This window comes from Octodon degus, unplaced genomic scaffold (assembly GCF_000260255.1).
Source record: "Octodon degus isolate 3935 unplaced genomic scaffold, OctDeg1.0 scaffold00094, whole genome shotgun sequence".
NCBI classification, from domain to species: domain Eukaryota; kingdom Metazoa; phylum Chordata; class Mammalia; order Rodentia; family Octodontidae; genus Octodon; species Octodon degus.
In genome coordinates this window covers 5,004,158-5,019,336 of record NW_004524670.1, presented here as the reverse complement: position 1 = coordinate 5,019,336, position 15,179 = coordinate 5,004,158, and the positions used below count along the sequence as shown (strand labels likewise).

Genomic DNA, 15,179 nt, shown 5'->3' with positions numbered 1-15,179 from the left:
GATGAATGAAAGAGGCAGCGGGCAGATCTGAACATCACCTCCAAGCACTGAAACACAGCTAAAGCGCCTCTATAATGCTGTATCAAATTAATCAAGAACAAGCTTATGTGAGAGTGATATTCTATATATCAAATATCTCTCTACATGTGCCTGTGTAATATATATGCATATTTGCATATATCTCTATGGCACACAAATTTACTTAGGGAAAACAGCTTGGAAATTAATTAGAAACTCAAATGACATGGTTACACATAGATCATAATTTCTAAACACAATGTTAGTAAAACAAAATTTATTTGTAAAACAGGACCTGTTATATAAAATGGCACACAATCAAGTTATACAAAAATACAAATTTTTTTTCTGATTACAGTTCTAGTTGCAAATGATAATTAGAAAGCATTCCTGGTGGCTTCCAAATAGCTGAGATTGCGAGCACATGAAACAGGGGGCAGCGAGAATCCATGATGTGGGGATGTCCAAGTGAGCAGAATCTAAATTCCAAGTTCAAGATTTCCATCAGGTCCCTTGGAGGAGCACCTCCTAAAATAGCTAGCTCGTGGAGTGTCTTCTGTCTGGACACTCATCTTCCAGGCTTTTGCCAATTCTAAATTTAGTTCCCAATGTTTCTGAAAGTCCAAAATCTGTGTGGCTATGAAACAGACAGTATTCTTACATGATTTGCTCTCTCACCTATTTGGATAATTGTTAGTTACATAATTATATTTATTTCATTTCAAATAATATAAAAGTACAGTGATGCTGGCAAAACTAGATGTTAGATGTTAACTTCTGGAGAATTATTTCAAAATAGCTATGCCCACAATGTTGGTTTCCATGTCTTGCTAAAACATGAACTCTTAATTGTATGCACGTGCATGTGTGTGTTAATCCAGACTCCTACTGCAAATATTCTGGAAAATCAGAAATATTACACGAGCTTTGAAAAGAAACCAAGGCATTTAGCACATTTTAGCGTAGCTAAAGAACACCAATACTTAAAAAAAATACAATTTACTTTTTTGCAGCAATTTAAAGGTCCAACCCTTTGAAAGGAAGCATATTAGGCAAAAGCTGCTTATTAAGCCCTAGCGACATTAACTGTATGCTTCCCATAATACCAGTCTAATTCATTGTCCAATTCTGGCCGGAGGCAATGCTTTCTTTCAAAAGATTCTCCTTCCATGGAATGATAAAATGCTGAGACTTTTTTTTCTTTCTTTTTTTTTTTTTTTGTACAGAGCCTGTATTTAGTGCAATAAGTTTAAAAAATCTGCTCTGAAATATTTACTTTACATTAACAAAAATAGCTTTTTTTAAAAAAATTGTAACAAAAAGGAGTTATCGCATAAACAGATCATGAATTATTCTTAGCAAATTACACTTTTTTTTCCTTAAAGCATTCACCATTACAATAAGCAGAACAATGGAATATTAGCCATTCATATCTGGTAAGCTTCAAGAGTAAAAAATGAAACAACAAAAAACCTCAACCCCATCCCCAAACATAAAGAACATTCACACTTGAGGATCAAAACTTAACCAATTCTTCAGTTAAACATTGTAGAACACTGGATAGTCTATAAATTGCCAAAGAGAGGAGCACCTGCCAGTGTGTTTTCAGATTTTATAGCAAACATTTGAATGCAATGGCTGTTTTAACTCTAAGCCAATGATGCTCTTCTGAAGCAGAAGCCCAAGCACTGGAATTTTCAATGCTCTATGCTCTACATATTTTTCCCTTTTTATTCCTCTTAATATTACTTAATCTACAAATTAATACACAGAAACTTAAAGGCTATATTTGCTGGTTGCCCCAGCTTCCGTTCAAATCAGGCACACAAATGTGTGGAGGATACTACTGAAGTCAAAAAAGAAAGACAAATGCAAGGAAAAGGTTTGCATAAGAAAGATTATCTACCCTTTTCTTTTTTTCCAACTTTCTTCTATAGAAGCATTAGGGTAAACTACAAATACCTGAGAAGTTGGTTTCTCTTCAATGTTGGCTGACAAATGTATGAGCTACTAAGAAAATTCCCATGATGGGCCCACTTGCATGTTTCTAAAAGTAAAATGACATGGCTTTTGATTGGGGGAGACGGGCTGTAATGATGCTGCATTTATCTGAAAGCACATGCCTTGTCTTGATGTGCTGGGACTTAGGCCTCAGTAAAATAAGATCTTGTTATCTGCACATCAGGAAATTATTCCCGAATAAATTTTAGACAAGAATTTGTTACAACAATTTCACCTAATTTAAATAACTAAAGTTAAAATCTCCTCTAAGTTATTAAAAATGTTAATCAGATATGAATCTAACATTTCCATTAAGACAATTACAATCAAAAACATTAAATGACGGAAGTTGCCTTGTAAAAGCCACCCGTATGAAAGGAGTACATGTTTGAGAAAAATAAGCATAAAAAAGGTATTAAATCCCTGTTCCTTTTTTCTGATTTTGGCTGATTATGTGTGTGTGTATATATACATACATATATATACACACATACATATACATATATACACACACCCACACACACAAATACATAGTTATGTGTATATATTGTTTTGGAATGTCAACGGGTTCCATAACCGTCGGCTAGGTTCAAGCAGAACTTGCTCCCGAAGCCTAGAAAACAAAGTCATACAGAGTATAATCTTAGACAATTACCATTAAAAAGAGATCATGAATGATGATACAAATATACACACGGGCACTAACAGCAACAGGAGAAAATGCACTGGAACTCCTCCTCTGAGCCTTTTTTACTGTGACCAAAACTCCCATGAATATTGGAAGTCACGTTTTCTTTAAGATCATTGCTGAGATATACACAACCTATTTCTCCAACTCCTGTTCCTGGAAAGACTAAGTTTCCCCCTTCTTTTCCCATTCAGACCTTCCTTGTATGATAGCAAACAGACAGCTAGAGTTCCCTGAGCATCAATACTACATTTGGCAAATTTTTGAAAAGCTGTTTCCAAAAAAGGTCTTTCTGTTTCCAAAAAACAGAAAGACCTCATTAATCTTTATAGTTTCCTTTACTTGTAAGATTCTCTAAGAAAAAGTAAAAGAAGAAAGCTTACAGTCGTATTAGTTCAATGATCCCTTATCAAAAGGAAAAAATTTAAGCCTCGTTTGCCTGAGAATTATTTTATAGGCTAAAAATAAATCCTAAATTAAAATATTGTATTAAAGAAGACAGACAGCAGCAGTGTTTCTGGACATATTGCAAGACAGGCATGGTGCTCTGTTACAGCACTTCTACCTAACAGAATAACACATGCAAATACAAATAAACAATTCTAAATTTGACTAATTCCCAAACTTCAGGGAAATTCTTCAGATAATTTTCTGACACAGAGGATGGTGAGTGACAGCAGGGGCCAATTCTGATCATGCATACTATGAAAGGAGGAGGAAGGTAAGGTACTGAGTGCTTAAAAAATAAAGCTCTTAAATTGGTCAAGCAATGGCCGTGACTCATCCACATGGCTGATACTCACAAAGGATCTGCAAACTGTGGTACAGGGTTACAGGATAAATCTTGAGGGGACTTAACTGATGTTATCAGATACAGAAGTTACATTTCTTGTTATATAGGTCTTGCTTTATCTTGGTCTTAACCATCCAGCAGAAAGGTATAAAAATGTGCTATATAAAGTAAAGCCATACTAATATGCTGAGCTGTGAAAGGCTCAAGTCAACAACTTCTGTGGATAACCCACTCCTATTATGGACTGCTGGACTGTGTTGGATTGTTTTGCTGAATTCACGCACCTATAGTATTTAGATGCCAATGGAATACCCATCTCTGACAGGACTAAACAAAAAAAGGGGATATAAAGGACCATTTTGTATCTGTATATGCAGAACAGTTAGGATAGATATACAGCTACTTTCGCTTAATTAAATGAGAAGAAAGATTTGTACTAACAGTGTTTGGAAAGGATGTTCTGTCTGCATCTTGTACTACGGATAACCACTAGGAAGATAACAATGTATAATGTATTAATTACTGAAACTGTCCTATTAATTAGTTTTGGAACTGTCTCATTGCTATTTGTCTCTCAATTTAAAAAAATAGAAAAAAATAAATAAAGCTCTCATTTAAATGAGACTTTACACCTCTCTTCTGGGGAATTTTCAACCACTTAAGGTATTCTTAGGGACAGAATGGTTTAATGTCTAAAGCAGTAGAACTGTGCACATGAAAAATGTATTTTGGCATATAGCAAACAATTCTTTCCAATAAGCAATGAATTGGTAAACATAAGACAGAAGCAAAAGTTGAATGAAGATTGTAATGCATTAAAACCGAAAATACCATTAGAAAAACTTCCTAAAATGTTTGGCTTCCAGTACAATTCCATATGACTGGGATAATTTTCTATGATTATAGTTCAGATAAATTAGGGTGTAGCTAAGGAAGAAATGCTTGTATTCTGGTCTACCACAACTTGTATACCATTTACTAAAGAATAATATAGAAACACATGCCAGTGTATGGCCAAGTTAGCAAGGTTTTAACTTTTCCCCCCTTTAAATGTTTATTACTAAAGAATGATTCAGTGGAAGTTTCAATCAATGGAAAGACAGAAAAGGTGGGAAAGGCAAGTTTATATTTTAAGATTTTATGTACAGCATGTCCTCTTAAATGTTAGGTTTGGGATCTCTATTTCCTCAACAACGAGGACAGCCAAGCATTACGAGAACGTCCTCATTTCTCCAAGTCCCATAAGCTGGCAGCACTGCCACTGAAGTCTTAATTAAATCAATATATGCTATACACATCTGTTATGTTGCAATGAAAATATCTAGAGGAAAACAACCCAGGATTCTCTTAAACTGATCTGATTTTTTTTTAAATGAAAGTTGACTAAATTAACATTAAATTAATATTAAATGAATAATTGACAAGGGAAATTTTCCTGTTCACAAGCAAGCTGAGAATAGACTAGGTGGTCTCACAGAGATGGAGTGTGGGTGTTGATTGAAAAAACCCTGTGACTGCCACAGAGAAATAGCTGATGAAATAAAGTACAATTTAGGCAACAGAAGAAAAGTCACCAAAGGTTGAAAAGATAGCAATGTAAACAGAACAATATTTTAAAAAAAGGAAGAATACAAACATTAGCAAGTTGAAAGGAATTGCTATTTCACCTTCCAAAATGATAAACATCAAATATTGAGTCAGATAAAAACTAAACACTGACAGATAAAAAAAATGGGGAACAGCAATTTCACCATAGAGATGGAACTATAACTCCCTAATTCCCTACACCCCAGTGAAAATGTTGTTCCTTTCAGCTTACTTTTACAGAAGGTGGTCTCAGCTGTGACAAGAACTCTGCCATCCAAGTGATGGGTAAGCACACAAACAGAAAGAGCAGCATGTCCTGAGTGATACAGACAACAAAAGCGTCTCCAGAAGAAGTGTAGTCGGTGAAAACAGAGAGAGAGAGGAAGTGAAAGTGAAATTCTTGGAGGCTGGCTGCCTCCTCATCTCCACCTACCATCGGCTTTAGCTCTCTGGCATCAGCAACGCCTCCCTTACCAGCTTCTTTCATTGCTTTCCTACTGTTTTCCACAAATTCCTGCAAAATATGAATTGAACCACAAAGCATAAATTCCTAGGTCTTTTCAGATTTCAGCTGGCAGATGAATTCTAAGGAATGTTCACTCATTATTCATTCGAAGGTACTGGGGAATGAACCCAGGGCCTTCACACAGAGCTACATTCCCAACCCTTTTTTAGTTCATTTTAAAATTTTGAAAAAAATTTTTTTGACACACATCTCACTAACTTGCTCAGTTGCCCAGGCTGGGCTTAAAGAATCTGAAGTCCTCTTGCCTCAACTACCCAAAGTGCTGGAATTATAGATGTGAGCCAGCAGGCCGGGCTTACATTTACATCTGACTCCATCTCCGTATATGAACTGACTGAAAATATAATAGTAAATAATATTGAGTATCATCAATAGGAACTGCTACATTTGTGGGATGGACTGTAGTTCTCTAATGTGAAATCTTCTGTCCATCCATTGATTGTGACAATGTCACTAAGGCTCCCAGAGATAATGCTAATTTTTCCCAGAAGAAAAAATTGTCTAATATTTTATATTTTTTGGTGGAACCTGGGATTGAACTCAGGCCCTTGCGCTTGCCAGGCAAGTGCTTATTCTACTGAGCTATCTCCCCAATAAAATTGTCTAATATTTTAAGAAACTATTTCTCCATCCTTAAAATACTATTTTATTCTCCCATATCAAATTTAATTTTAAAAAGAACATTTTATTTTACACCTCTACTTTAAAAACCTTGAAAGTAAAAGCATTAATTTAGTACTACTAAGCATGAATTTTTTTTTTAAACTCAAACAACAACCTATTTTATCGTTCTTAATGTCTGTCTGGTCTTGACAGAGAACAGGAAGACAGGAGTGTCAAAGGGAACCTATGGTCAGCAGTTAAACTGGACATATGCCCAAATAATAGAAAATTTCTATTCTGTTGAAGATTAAGAAACACTTTAATAAATATCCTTGTCATTCTCACAGATGGAATAACTATTGTTACTCTGCTATTGATCAGTGACTTAAAAAACAAAAACAAACTCTTCTTCCAAATATTTTAATCACAGAAAGATGCTACACTCACAAATCAAATATCATGAAACCAGATAGTATTAATTCAGAATTATGAAAATGTCCAAAATAGATAGCTCATGATGCTCTCAAACTTTCAAAGAGATAATCAATGCCAAAGAGATTGGCTACATTATTTAGAATTCTTACTATTAAAAAAATCTAGCTCATTCGTTAATACGTATTTCACATTTAACTGAAAAATCACACTTCTAGAAAATGATGTATTATCTCAAAGTATATTTAGTTTTCTATATTATCTATTCTCAATATGTGGATATTTCACTGCTTAGTAACAAAATATTTCATTAAAAAGCACTTTTAATTTGGTATCATTTAACCTTGATGTAAACAAATAAACAAGTATAATGTAGTTTTAAAGTTGTTTAAAAATTTTAATTATGGTTCTCACATAGGACAGCACAAAAACCATAAACTCGAATAATATCTACGTAAAGACTAATGGACTAATATGAAAACATAAAACATGAAGAATAATATAATGAACATCTGAATATGCATGATTCAGCTTCTACTAAAAATTGTAACTTTAAATCTAGATATGCAGATGAGCATAAAGATAAAATAAATGTTTCTGTATAAACAAAAAAACCCAAAACATAAAACAATCTATCAGTTATGCGTCTGCTATGTACACTCAGTAGGAAATGCCTTCAATTTGGCACAGCATACTTACAATGAATTTTATAGTTGACAGAAGTAGCATTTGCAAAGGTTGTGGAAGAGGAAAGTAGGCATTAAGATCTGAGAAGAAGAATTTTTGTCTTTAAGTATCATTTCAGGAAAAGGAGCTTAGAATGTCAGTGGCTTGATGCTCCAATTCAAGGGTGAGAGAGTACTTTTGGAACTCACTCCAGCTGGACATAGCGGTGCATGCCTGTCACCCCAGTACTCTGGGAGGCTGAGGCAGGAGGTCTCAACTTCGAGACCTATCTGAACTACTTAAGCAAAACTCTGTCTCAAAATAAATGCAGAAGTCCTGGTTCCATTCCCAGAACACACCCCCTACAAATGGATTCTTAGAAGTGCATGAGAATTTGTGTAGCTGCAGAGAGAAGGGCAACAGGGTGGAACTGTGTATTAGGGACAACTAATGAGTACTGCTCCACCTGGGTGGGTCTGAAATGCTCCATGTTCCAAAAGAACCCTCTTCCTGCTTTCCCAGAAATTAACTTCATTCAGGAGTGAGTGCTACTGGCTTAATTTGGAGTTACTGTTGCACATGATGGAAAATTTAATATAAAGAAAGCTTAGCAAAATACTTTTATTAGAATTTTTATTTTTCAGGTAGTAGAGGGTATTTAAAGTACCTACCATTAGCACTTTATCCATATAGAACTCTCTTCCAGGGCTCCCATCATTGTACTTTGTATCAATGGCAAAACACAAGAATAATACATCCACTACCATTTCGTAAATGGACAGGAAGCAGTGAGCGACCAGGAAAGCAAAGAGGCAGACGATAATCAGAGGCAGCACCCACACGGTGTAATCCTGCTGGTAGTTGAGCAGCATGATCCCAGCCAAGCCCGTGCTGCAGACGATCAGCACCTAGCGCAGAGGGAGCAAAGACCATGGTTAACAGTCTACCATCTGCAGACTTGAAATACTCTGCACTATTTATAAATGACAGCTATAAATAGTCATTGAATTTCAAATTGAGTATAATCAAAATGTACCCATGTGCACAGTTGTATCATCTGTCATATAATATAAGCCTAGAAAATCATACTTTATGATTCTAGTTTACATGGAAGAAAATCATATATTCCAATGTTATACCATGCCTGAAAACCTCACATATTTAGACTTTGTAGTAATTTTTAAGGTAAATTTATGCATATTTGAGCAAAAATTTACATGTGCTCTTAGCACTTAGAAAAACACTGCACAAATAATTAAAAGTGCTTCACTAATATAGTATCATAAATGCTTCATAAACACTTATTCAGCAAATAATTTAATCTTACGGGAGATCTAAAATTTAACCATTCTACTATCAGAGATTTGTATTCTCAGATACCTATAATAATGAACATCTTTATTCTTAGAATTTTTCCTGTGTTTCATTTGTTATTTCATACAGATTATGCAATAAGTTTTTTTTTTTTTTTTTTTCCCCAGAAGCGGGGATTGAACTCAGGCCCTTCGCTTGCCAGAGAAGCACTTATTCCACTGAGCCATCTCCCCGGCCCTATGCAATAAAATTTTAAAAATTTCTGTGACAGTTCACAGATTTAAACTTTCTGAAAGGGTTGGCAAAAAAAATCTATATTAAAATAATAGACAATTATTAAGGACCATCAACTGTGATGCTTCATCATCTCATATGCAGTGGCTTTAAAATTTATTGCTTCTCAGTTCTTAAATTTTTTATCAGTGAATATCTGTAGTACACTATAATGACATTCTTTGTGAGGAGCTGGCACATGTATGTAACACATCTTAATCCTTTTTTAATCCTCCTTCCTTGTTTCTCTATTTTCTCACCTTCCTCATTGCAAAACTGCTGTTTTACATTAGCTTTTCAAAAACCTTATAAACGATTTATACAGACGTTATCACCTCCATTTCAGAGACTGGAAAACATGTTCAGAGGTCCTAGCCAACCTAGCAAGGTACACTAAAGAAAACAGCTTCCACTTAAGTAACAGTCTTACGATGGCAACTCCAATGCTCCTTCCAGGTAAAAATCCAGCTACACTTGTACACTGACACAGAACACAACGGTTTACACAGAATCCTAGGTACACTATCCCTCCATCCTTTACTAAACCAAGGAACAGGATTTAAATTAAAAAAGAAAGAGTATTCTAGAATAACAGTCACTTTTTTTTTTTAATTTAGCATCTAGGACAAGCAGAATTCTGCATCCTCCCCCACTATTTATCACCATCATAGCAGTTCATTAACTATTATCTTAACCATGAGTTATACTGCACTCGATATACTGGTTCAACTATACACTGATTTCTCTCCCAGATGCTTTGATGGAGCAACATTGGGTATCCCCAAGCTTTGGAAGGCTTCCTGTACCATTTTTGTGGCACTATAGTACTCATGAATCATCTTTTATAACAGCTTATTTTCTACAGTGATCTCCACTTTCTTTCACTCTTGTAGTTTCAATTTACAAAAGGTTCTGGTAACTGTCTTCAAATTTTATACATCTATTCCATGGTAGAGCTGGAGTTCTGTATGTACTCATCATGCGACTAAAAACTAAATCAGACTTAAAACATTAAACTCAATTACAGAAACAAGGTATAGTCCAAACAAAGTGGATGTTGAGATAAAAAAAATTGTTGAGATGGAAAGCTGGATGTTGTATTATATGAGAAACAACTTCAAGAACTAGTGCTTGGCCAAAAAAGGTCAAAGAAATATAACAATTACACCCAATTGTAATGAGAGGGTGTCATACATTTACTCTAGCAGGGCAAACACTTGTGGTTCTCAACAGATGTTTGGCTCTAAAATGAAGCCCAGTAACATACATTTTAAAAGTATTCTTAGGTATTAAAAACCGTCCACAGTCTTCATCTCAAGAAATACTGGTTTAGATTTAAAAAAAAATCTCTATGATGGGATATACATACTCTAGAGATGGCAAATCTTTTACAGACTGCAACCCCAAACCCACTTATTTATTGCAAAGTGCCAATGCTGCAATTAAACCTGAATACTCAGGTTAGGAAAAAAACAACAACAACAAAATCTTGTTATCTAATGATTAGCTGCTGGCATGACTTGACTCACCTGCTGACAGACCCTGTGTGCCTGCCCTCACATGCATGCCACAGGTTCACCACCACTGCCCTGGGCATTGCTCAACAGGGCTACCTGGGACTTTCATTTCTATTTTGCATACATTTTTAAACTTCTTTTTCTGGTGTGTGTTTTATAATGCACAGATTAGTAAAAGCTGTGTGTGTGTGTGTGTGTGTGTGTGTGTGCGTGTGTAATTCATAAAGAAATATATTGGGGAATTGAGCTCAAGCTTTATACTAATAATGTGTGATTTTAAAAGTTTAGATGCTTCTGTTCTGGAGAATAAATGGAGATACAGTAGAAAAGATACAAACAGGGCAGGATGTAAAAAGCAAGAAAAAAAGATGCTAATTTGGGAATCTCAAAGGTGGAGACTTGAATTATAGTTAATATTTAGGGTTTTTTTTTTATCTGTTCAGTACAGGGATTACAGGGTCTCACTACACAGATTGGGCTTGTAGTGATCCTCCTGTTTTCAGCCTCCCAAGCACTGGGATTACAGGTGCGCACCACCACGCCCAGTCTCAATTGCCATTTCCGCGTGCCCTCCTGGGGGCAGGGCTTGCATGTCATGCCGCCCATTGTCTGTCTGTCTTTCTTTTCTTCTTCCTCTTCCTCTTCCCCCTCCTCTTCCTCCTCCTTCTCCTCCTCTTTTTTTTTTTTTTTGAGAAAGGGTCTTGCTACATAGTTTAGGCTGGTCTTGAACTCATGGTGATCCTCTTGTCTCAGCCTCTCAAGTCCTGGGATTACAAGTGTGCACCACACCTGGCTTGTAGAGTTAATACTTAATTTGTGACTCTAAGCAAATTAATTGCTTTCTGAGCCTGTTTTTCCATCATTAAATGAGACATAATAATGCAACTGATGATTGAAATCAAGATTTTGAAACACTGAATTTAATGCTGGGCAATAGTTTACCTTTCCTTCCCCCCCTCCCCCACTTTTAAGTCCTCCATTAATGACTTGACTTTCCTGTGGGTTCTGTATTTTGAATGATTTTGCTTACCACTAAAACATTACTTATGGGCAATAATTCATATTCTAACTTTATTAGTCTAAGTCAAATATTATTAGGAAAGATAATTATTGTGAGAAAAGTTAATGGCAAACAGAGGAAAAATACACTCATTTAATGACCAAGTTCTGAGGAGTGGGCTGTTACACAAATTGGTCACTAAATGAGGAACTGCATAAACTATGTACATTACAATATTCAGAACAAAGAAATGGTCAAAGGAAACTCCAACTTGATAACTTTGCTTTTATTTGCATAACTGCTACATGCAGTACTGTAATACATAACAACATAAAACTACAGTACTGCACCATACAGTATATTCAGCAAGAATTTAGCACATTTACAGGGTATACTGTACATACATACACAAAAAAAGACACTGAGGTTCTCTAAACAAGATGTACAGAACTGTTCAACAACAAATTGGGTCAGAAATCCAAGCAGCAATTTGTCAGTCTGCACAATGTGCCTCAGTGTTAAGTTCGAATAGTGGTTAAAGAGGTGGGCCATCAAGCAAGTAGTGTCTGTAGCTTTGATGCAAGCAGCCAGGGTATGGCTAAGACTACCTGGGAATGGGTCAGCCAGATAGCTCAGTGGACTAAAGCGCCTGCTTTGGCCGAGCACAGCAACTGGGGTTTGATCCCCATGTTGTGCCGGACCTGTCCCCCGGGGAACACTGAGATGGTAATTGAGACTGGGCGTGGTGGCGTGCGCCTGTAATCCCAGCGCTTGGGAGGCTGAAAACAGGAAAATCACTACTAGTCCAATCTATGTAGAGAGACCCTGTACACCCTGTCCTAAATTCAAAAAAAAAAAAAAAAAAAAAACCAAACAACAACAAAAAACTACCTGGGAAATCAGGCTAATCTGTTAACTACAAAGTTCCAGGACACATGCGCTGAACAGTTCCAAAGCTCTGTGCACAGACTTCTCACAAGAATTCCAGCAGGTTTCCAACAGGATGGCCAAGACCTGACGTCAACTTCAGGGGTGGCACAAACAAAAAGCACAGTCCCCAGTGAGCTCTCCACTACTGTGTTCTATTTTTTTTTTGTACTGGGAATGGACCTTGCAGCACTTGCCTGGCAGGCACTGTGCTGATGAGCTATATCCCAGCTCCCACTACTCTATTCTTTCACAACCATTCCCCTCATTCTGTTGGGTGTACCTCTTTTCCTACTTTCACTTGGCCCAAATTCACTGTACAGAGCCTTTTATTTTCCTACCTTAAATAAATGTAAAACATTGCTACCATTTATACTTGTCTCAACCAATTCTTTGTTTAGAAAGAACTTAGAAAACCATCTCTAGAGGAGACTCTGGTACCCCAAACTCCACTAACAGTCATACAGAAGAAACTGAGATTTAGGTCTTTGGGCAAGACTGCTTTATTAGGGTAAATATCAGTAACTTTTGGACTTAAAAACTCTTGAAGATTGTAAGTCTCTATTCTTATTCTTTAGGACCCTATATATCTGTGATTACAGGTCAGAGATTAATAAACTAGAGGAGCTATGGTCCCTTCCAAATCAAATTCATCATTCATTAAAAACTACTGTGGCTCCACATAAATTAAACTTACGAAATTATCTGTTTTTGTTTTCTTTTTCTTTTTTTGAGTTTCAAGGCTTTCATAACTTAATTTTAAAGTCTGAGGCAATTACAAACTCACATGTAGTGTAAGAAAATAGTAGTTGTAGGTATCCCTTACTCAGTTCCTTTCAATGGTAACATCCTGTAAAACTATAGTACAACATCACAAAAAGGATATTGCTGCTGACAAATCAAGGCTCAAGGATCTTTATAAGGATCTTTCACTTTGACTTTTTATAGTTATCTCCACTTACTCCCACCTCCATCACTAAATGAGCAACCACAAATCTGTTTCCATGTTATTTTTCAAAAATTTTATACAAATGAAATCATACAGTATTAATCTTCTGAGAATGTGTTTTTCTCAATCAGCATAATTCCTTCAAGATTCACTCAGACTGCTGCCTGCATCAACAGGTCCTGATGTTGTCTTTTATGTTTCCCATGACTACCAACACACAAACTACTTCTGCACATTAGCAGCTATTCAACTGTAATAAAAGAAACTCCCTTCAAAAGATTTACTGGTTTATGATCAGAACTATATTTCCAAGAAAGGGAATCTTCAATGTTAGAAACCTAGAACATATTATTTTCCTTTAATCTCCTTTTGAGTTTCTTATTTTTAAAATTATCTTTTATAAACGAGGTATAAGGGGTGAAGCCATGTTGGGCTATAAAGGGCTCAGGTCAACAACTTCTGACACTGCCAGTCCTGCGGATGACCCACTACTATTATGGACTACTGGACTATATTGGAATATTTTGCTGAATCCACACACCTACAATATTTAAGTGACAATGGAATACCTTTCTCTGACAAAACTAAACAAAAAAGGGGATCCAAATAAATGACCATTTTGTATTGGTATATTCAAGTTAGGATAGATATACAGCTACATTTTCTTAATTCAATGAATAAGATTTATTCAAATAGTGTTTGTAGACAGGATGCCATATCTGCATCTTATACAATGAATAACCACTGAGACAACAATATAAGGCATTTATTATTATTGAAACTGTCCTACTGATTGGTTTTGAAACTGTCTCATTGCTCTCAATTATTAAAAATAAATAAATAAATTAGTTCCCCTAAAAATTATCTTTTATAGTTTTACAGTGACTTTTAGTAATATTATTACTTTAAAAAATTACTAGTACATGTACACAGTACGTAATTATTGCATTCATGGTAGAGAATTGGCACATGCACATAACACATCTTAATTTTTTTTCTCCTTCCTTTCCTTTCCCTCCCCTCTTTAGGGGAGTATTGTTATTAAAAATACATCTTTTGAGAAACAATTTGACAATATATATCAAGGACACTAATTGCATTTTTAGGATTCTAGGACTGAAGTAAGCCATGGTTAATATGAATAAGGATTTATCCAAGAAAGTTGAGCAGGTATATAGCAGTATACCTCAGAATATTAAAAACATTAGAAAAGATCAACTATAAAAATAAAACAAACCAGGTGACTGATTGAATGATATAATAAATGTAAACACATGTTTACAAAATTTTTAGCAAAACTGGAAATACTCATTAACATAATACCAAGTGAGAAGAGGGCTATAAAGTTGCCTTTTCCATTGGCTTTAAATTTTATTTGTGGACTAGTGTATAATGGCACATTATTATTAAATACTTCAAAAATATCTGTTGAATGAATAAAAGAATGCGATAAATGTAAGGGAAAAAATTGACAGGTGACTAGACTGCTGAAAAATTCAAGTCAATTAAAAAAATTGCATTTTATCATCTGTACATTTTTCATTATAAAAAGAAAACATTCTCAATATAGAGAACATTATCTTATAATGATAAAGTAGGGAGTGGGCTTGGAACCATCCATACTTTGAATAGTGAAAGGCAGTCATTATTAACATTTTAAGATACCAGTTTTCATTATTTTCTTTGGCACATTTTAGTTAATTAACTTTGTGGTGGTGCTAGGCATTGAATACATGCTAAGGAGATGCTCTGCCATTGAGCTACATCTCAGTCCTTATGTGTACATTTTTAAATAGTATTGTGATAGTTTAGTAGTTTTACTCAGCTTTTTCATTTACTAAATATACACATTTCTTTATCATACTATAAACTTGGTAATAAGAAA

The 15,179-nt window shown here is 35.3% G+C and overlaps 1 protein-coding gene across 2 annotated transcripts in view; it reads right to left on the bottom strand.

Annotated features, from left to right (window-relative positions):
• Positions 1-278: 278 nt before the first annotated feature.
• Positions 279-15,179, bottom strand: part of Slc44a1 (solute carrier family 44 member 1) — a 96,004-nt gene continuing 81,103 nt past the window's right edge. For both annotated transcript variants that reach the window (XM_004638065.3, XM_023722913.1), the window contains 3 exons: positions 7,986-8,222; positions 5,521-5,601; positions 279-2,632 (listed from right to left, as the gene is read on the bottom strand). In XM_004638065.3, the coding sequence (XP_004638122.1) occupies positions 2,609-2,632; positions 5,521-5,601; positions 7,986-8,222 (342 nt within the window). In that variant the 3' untranslated portion in view covers positions 279-2,608. The remainder of the gene's footprint in view (positions 2,633-5,520; positions 5,602-7,985; positions 8,223-15,179) is intronic.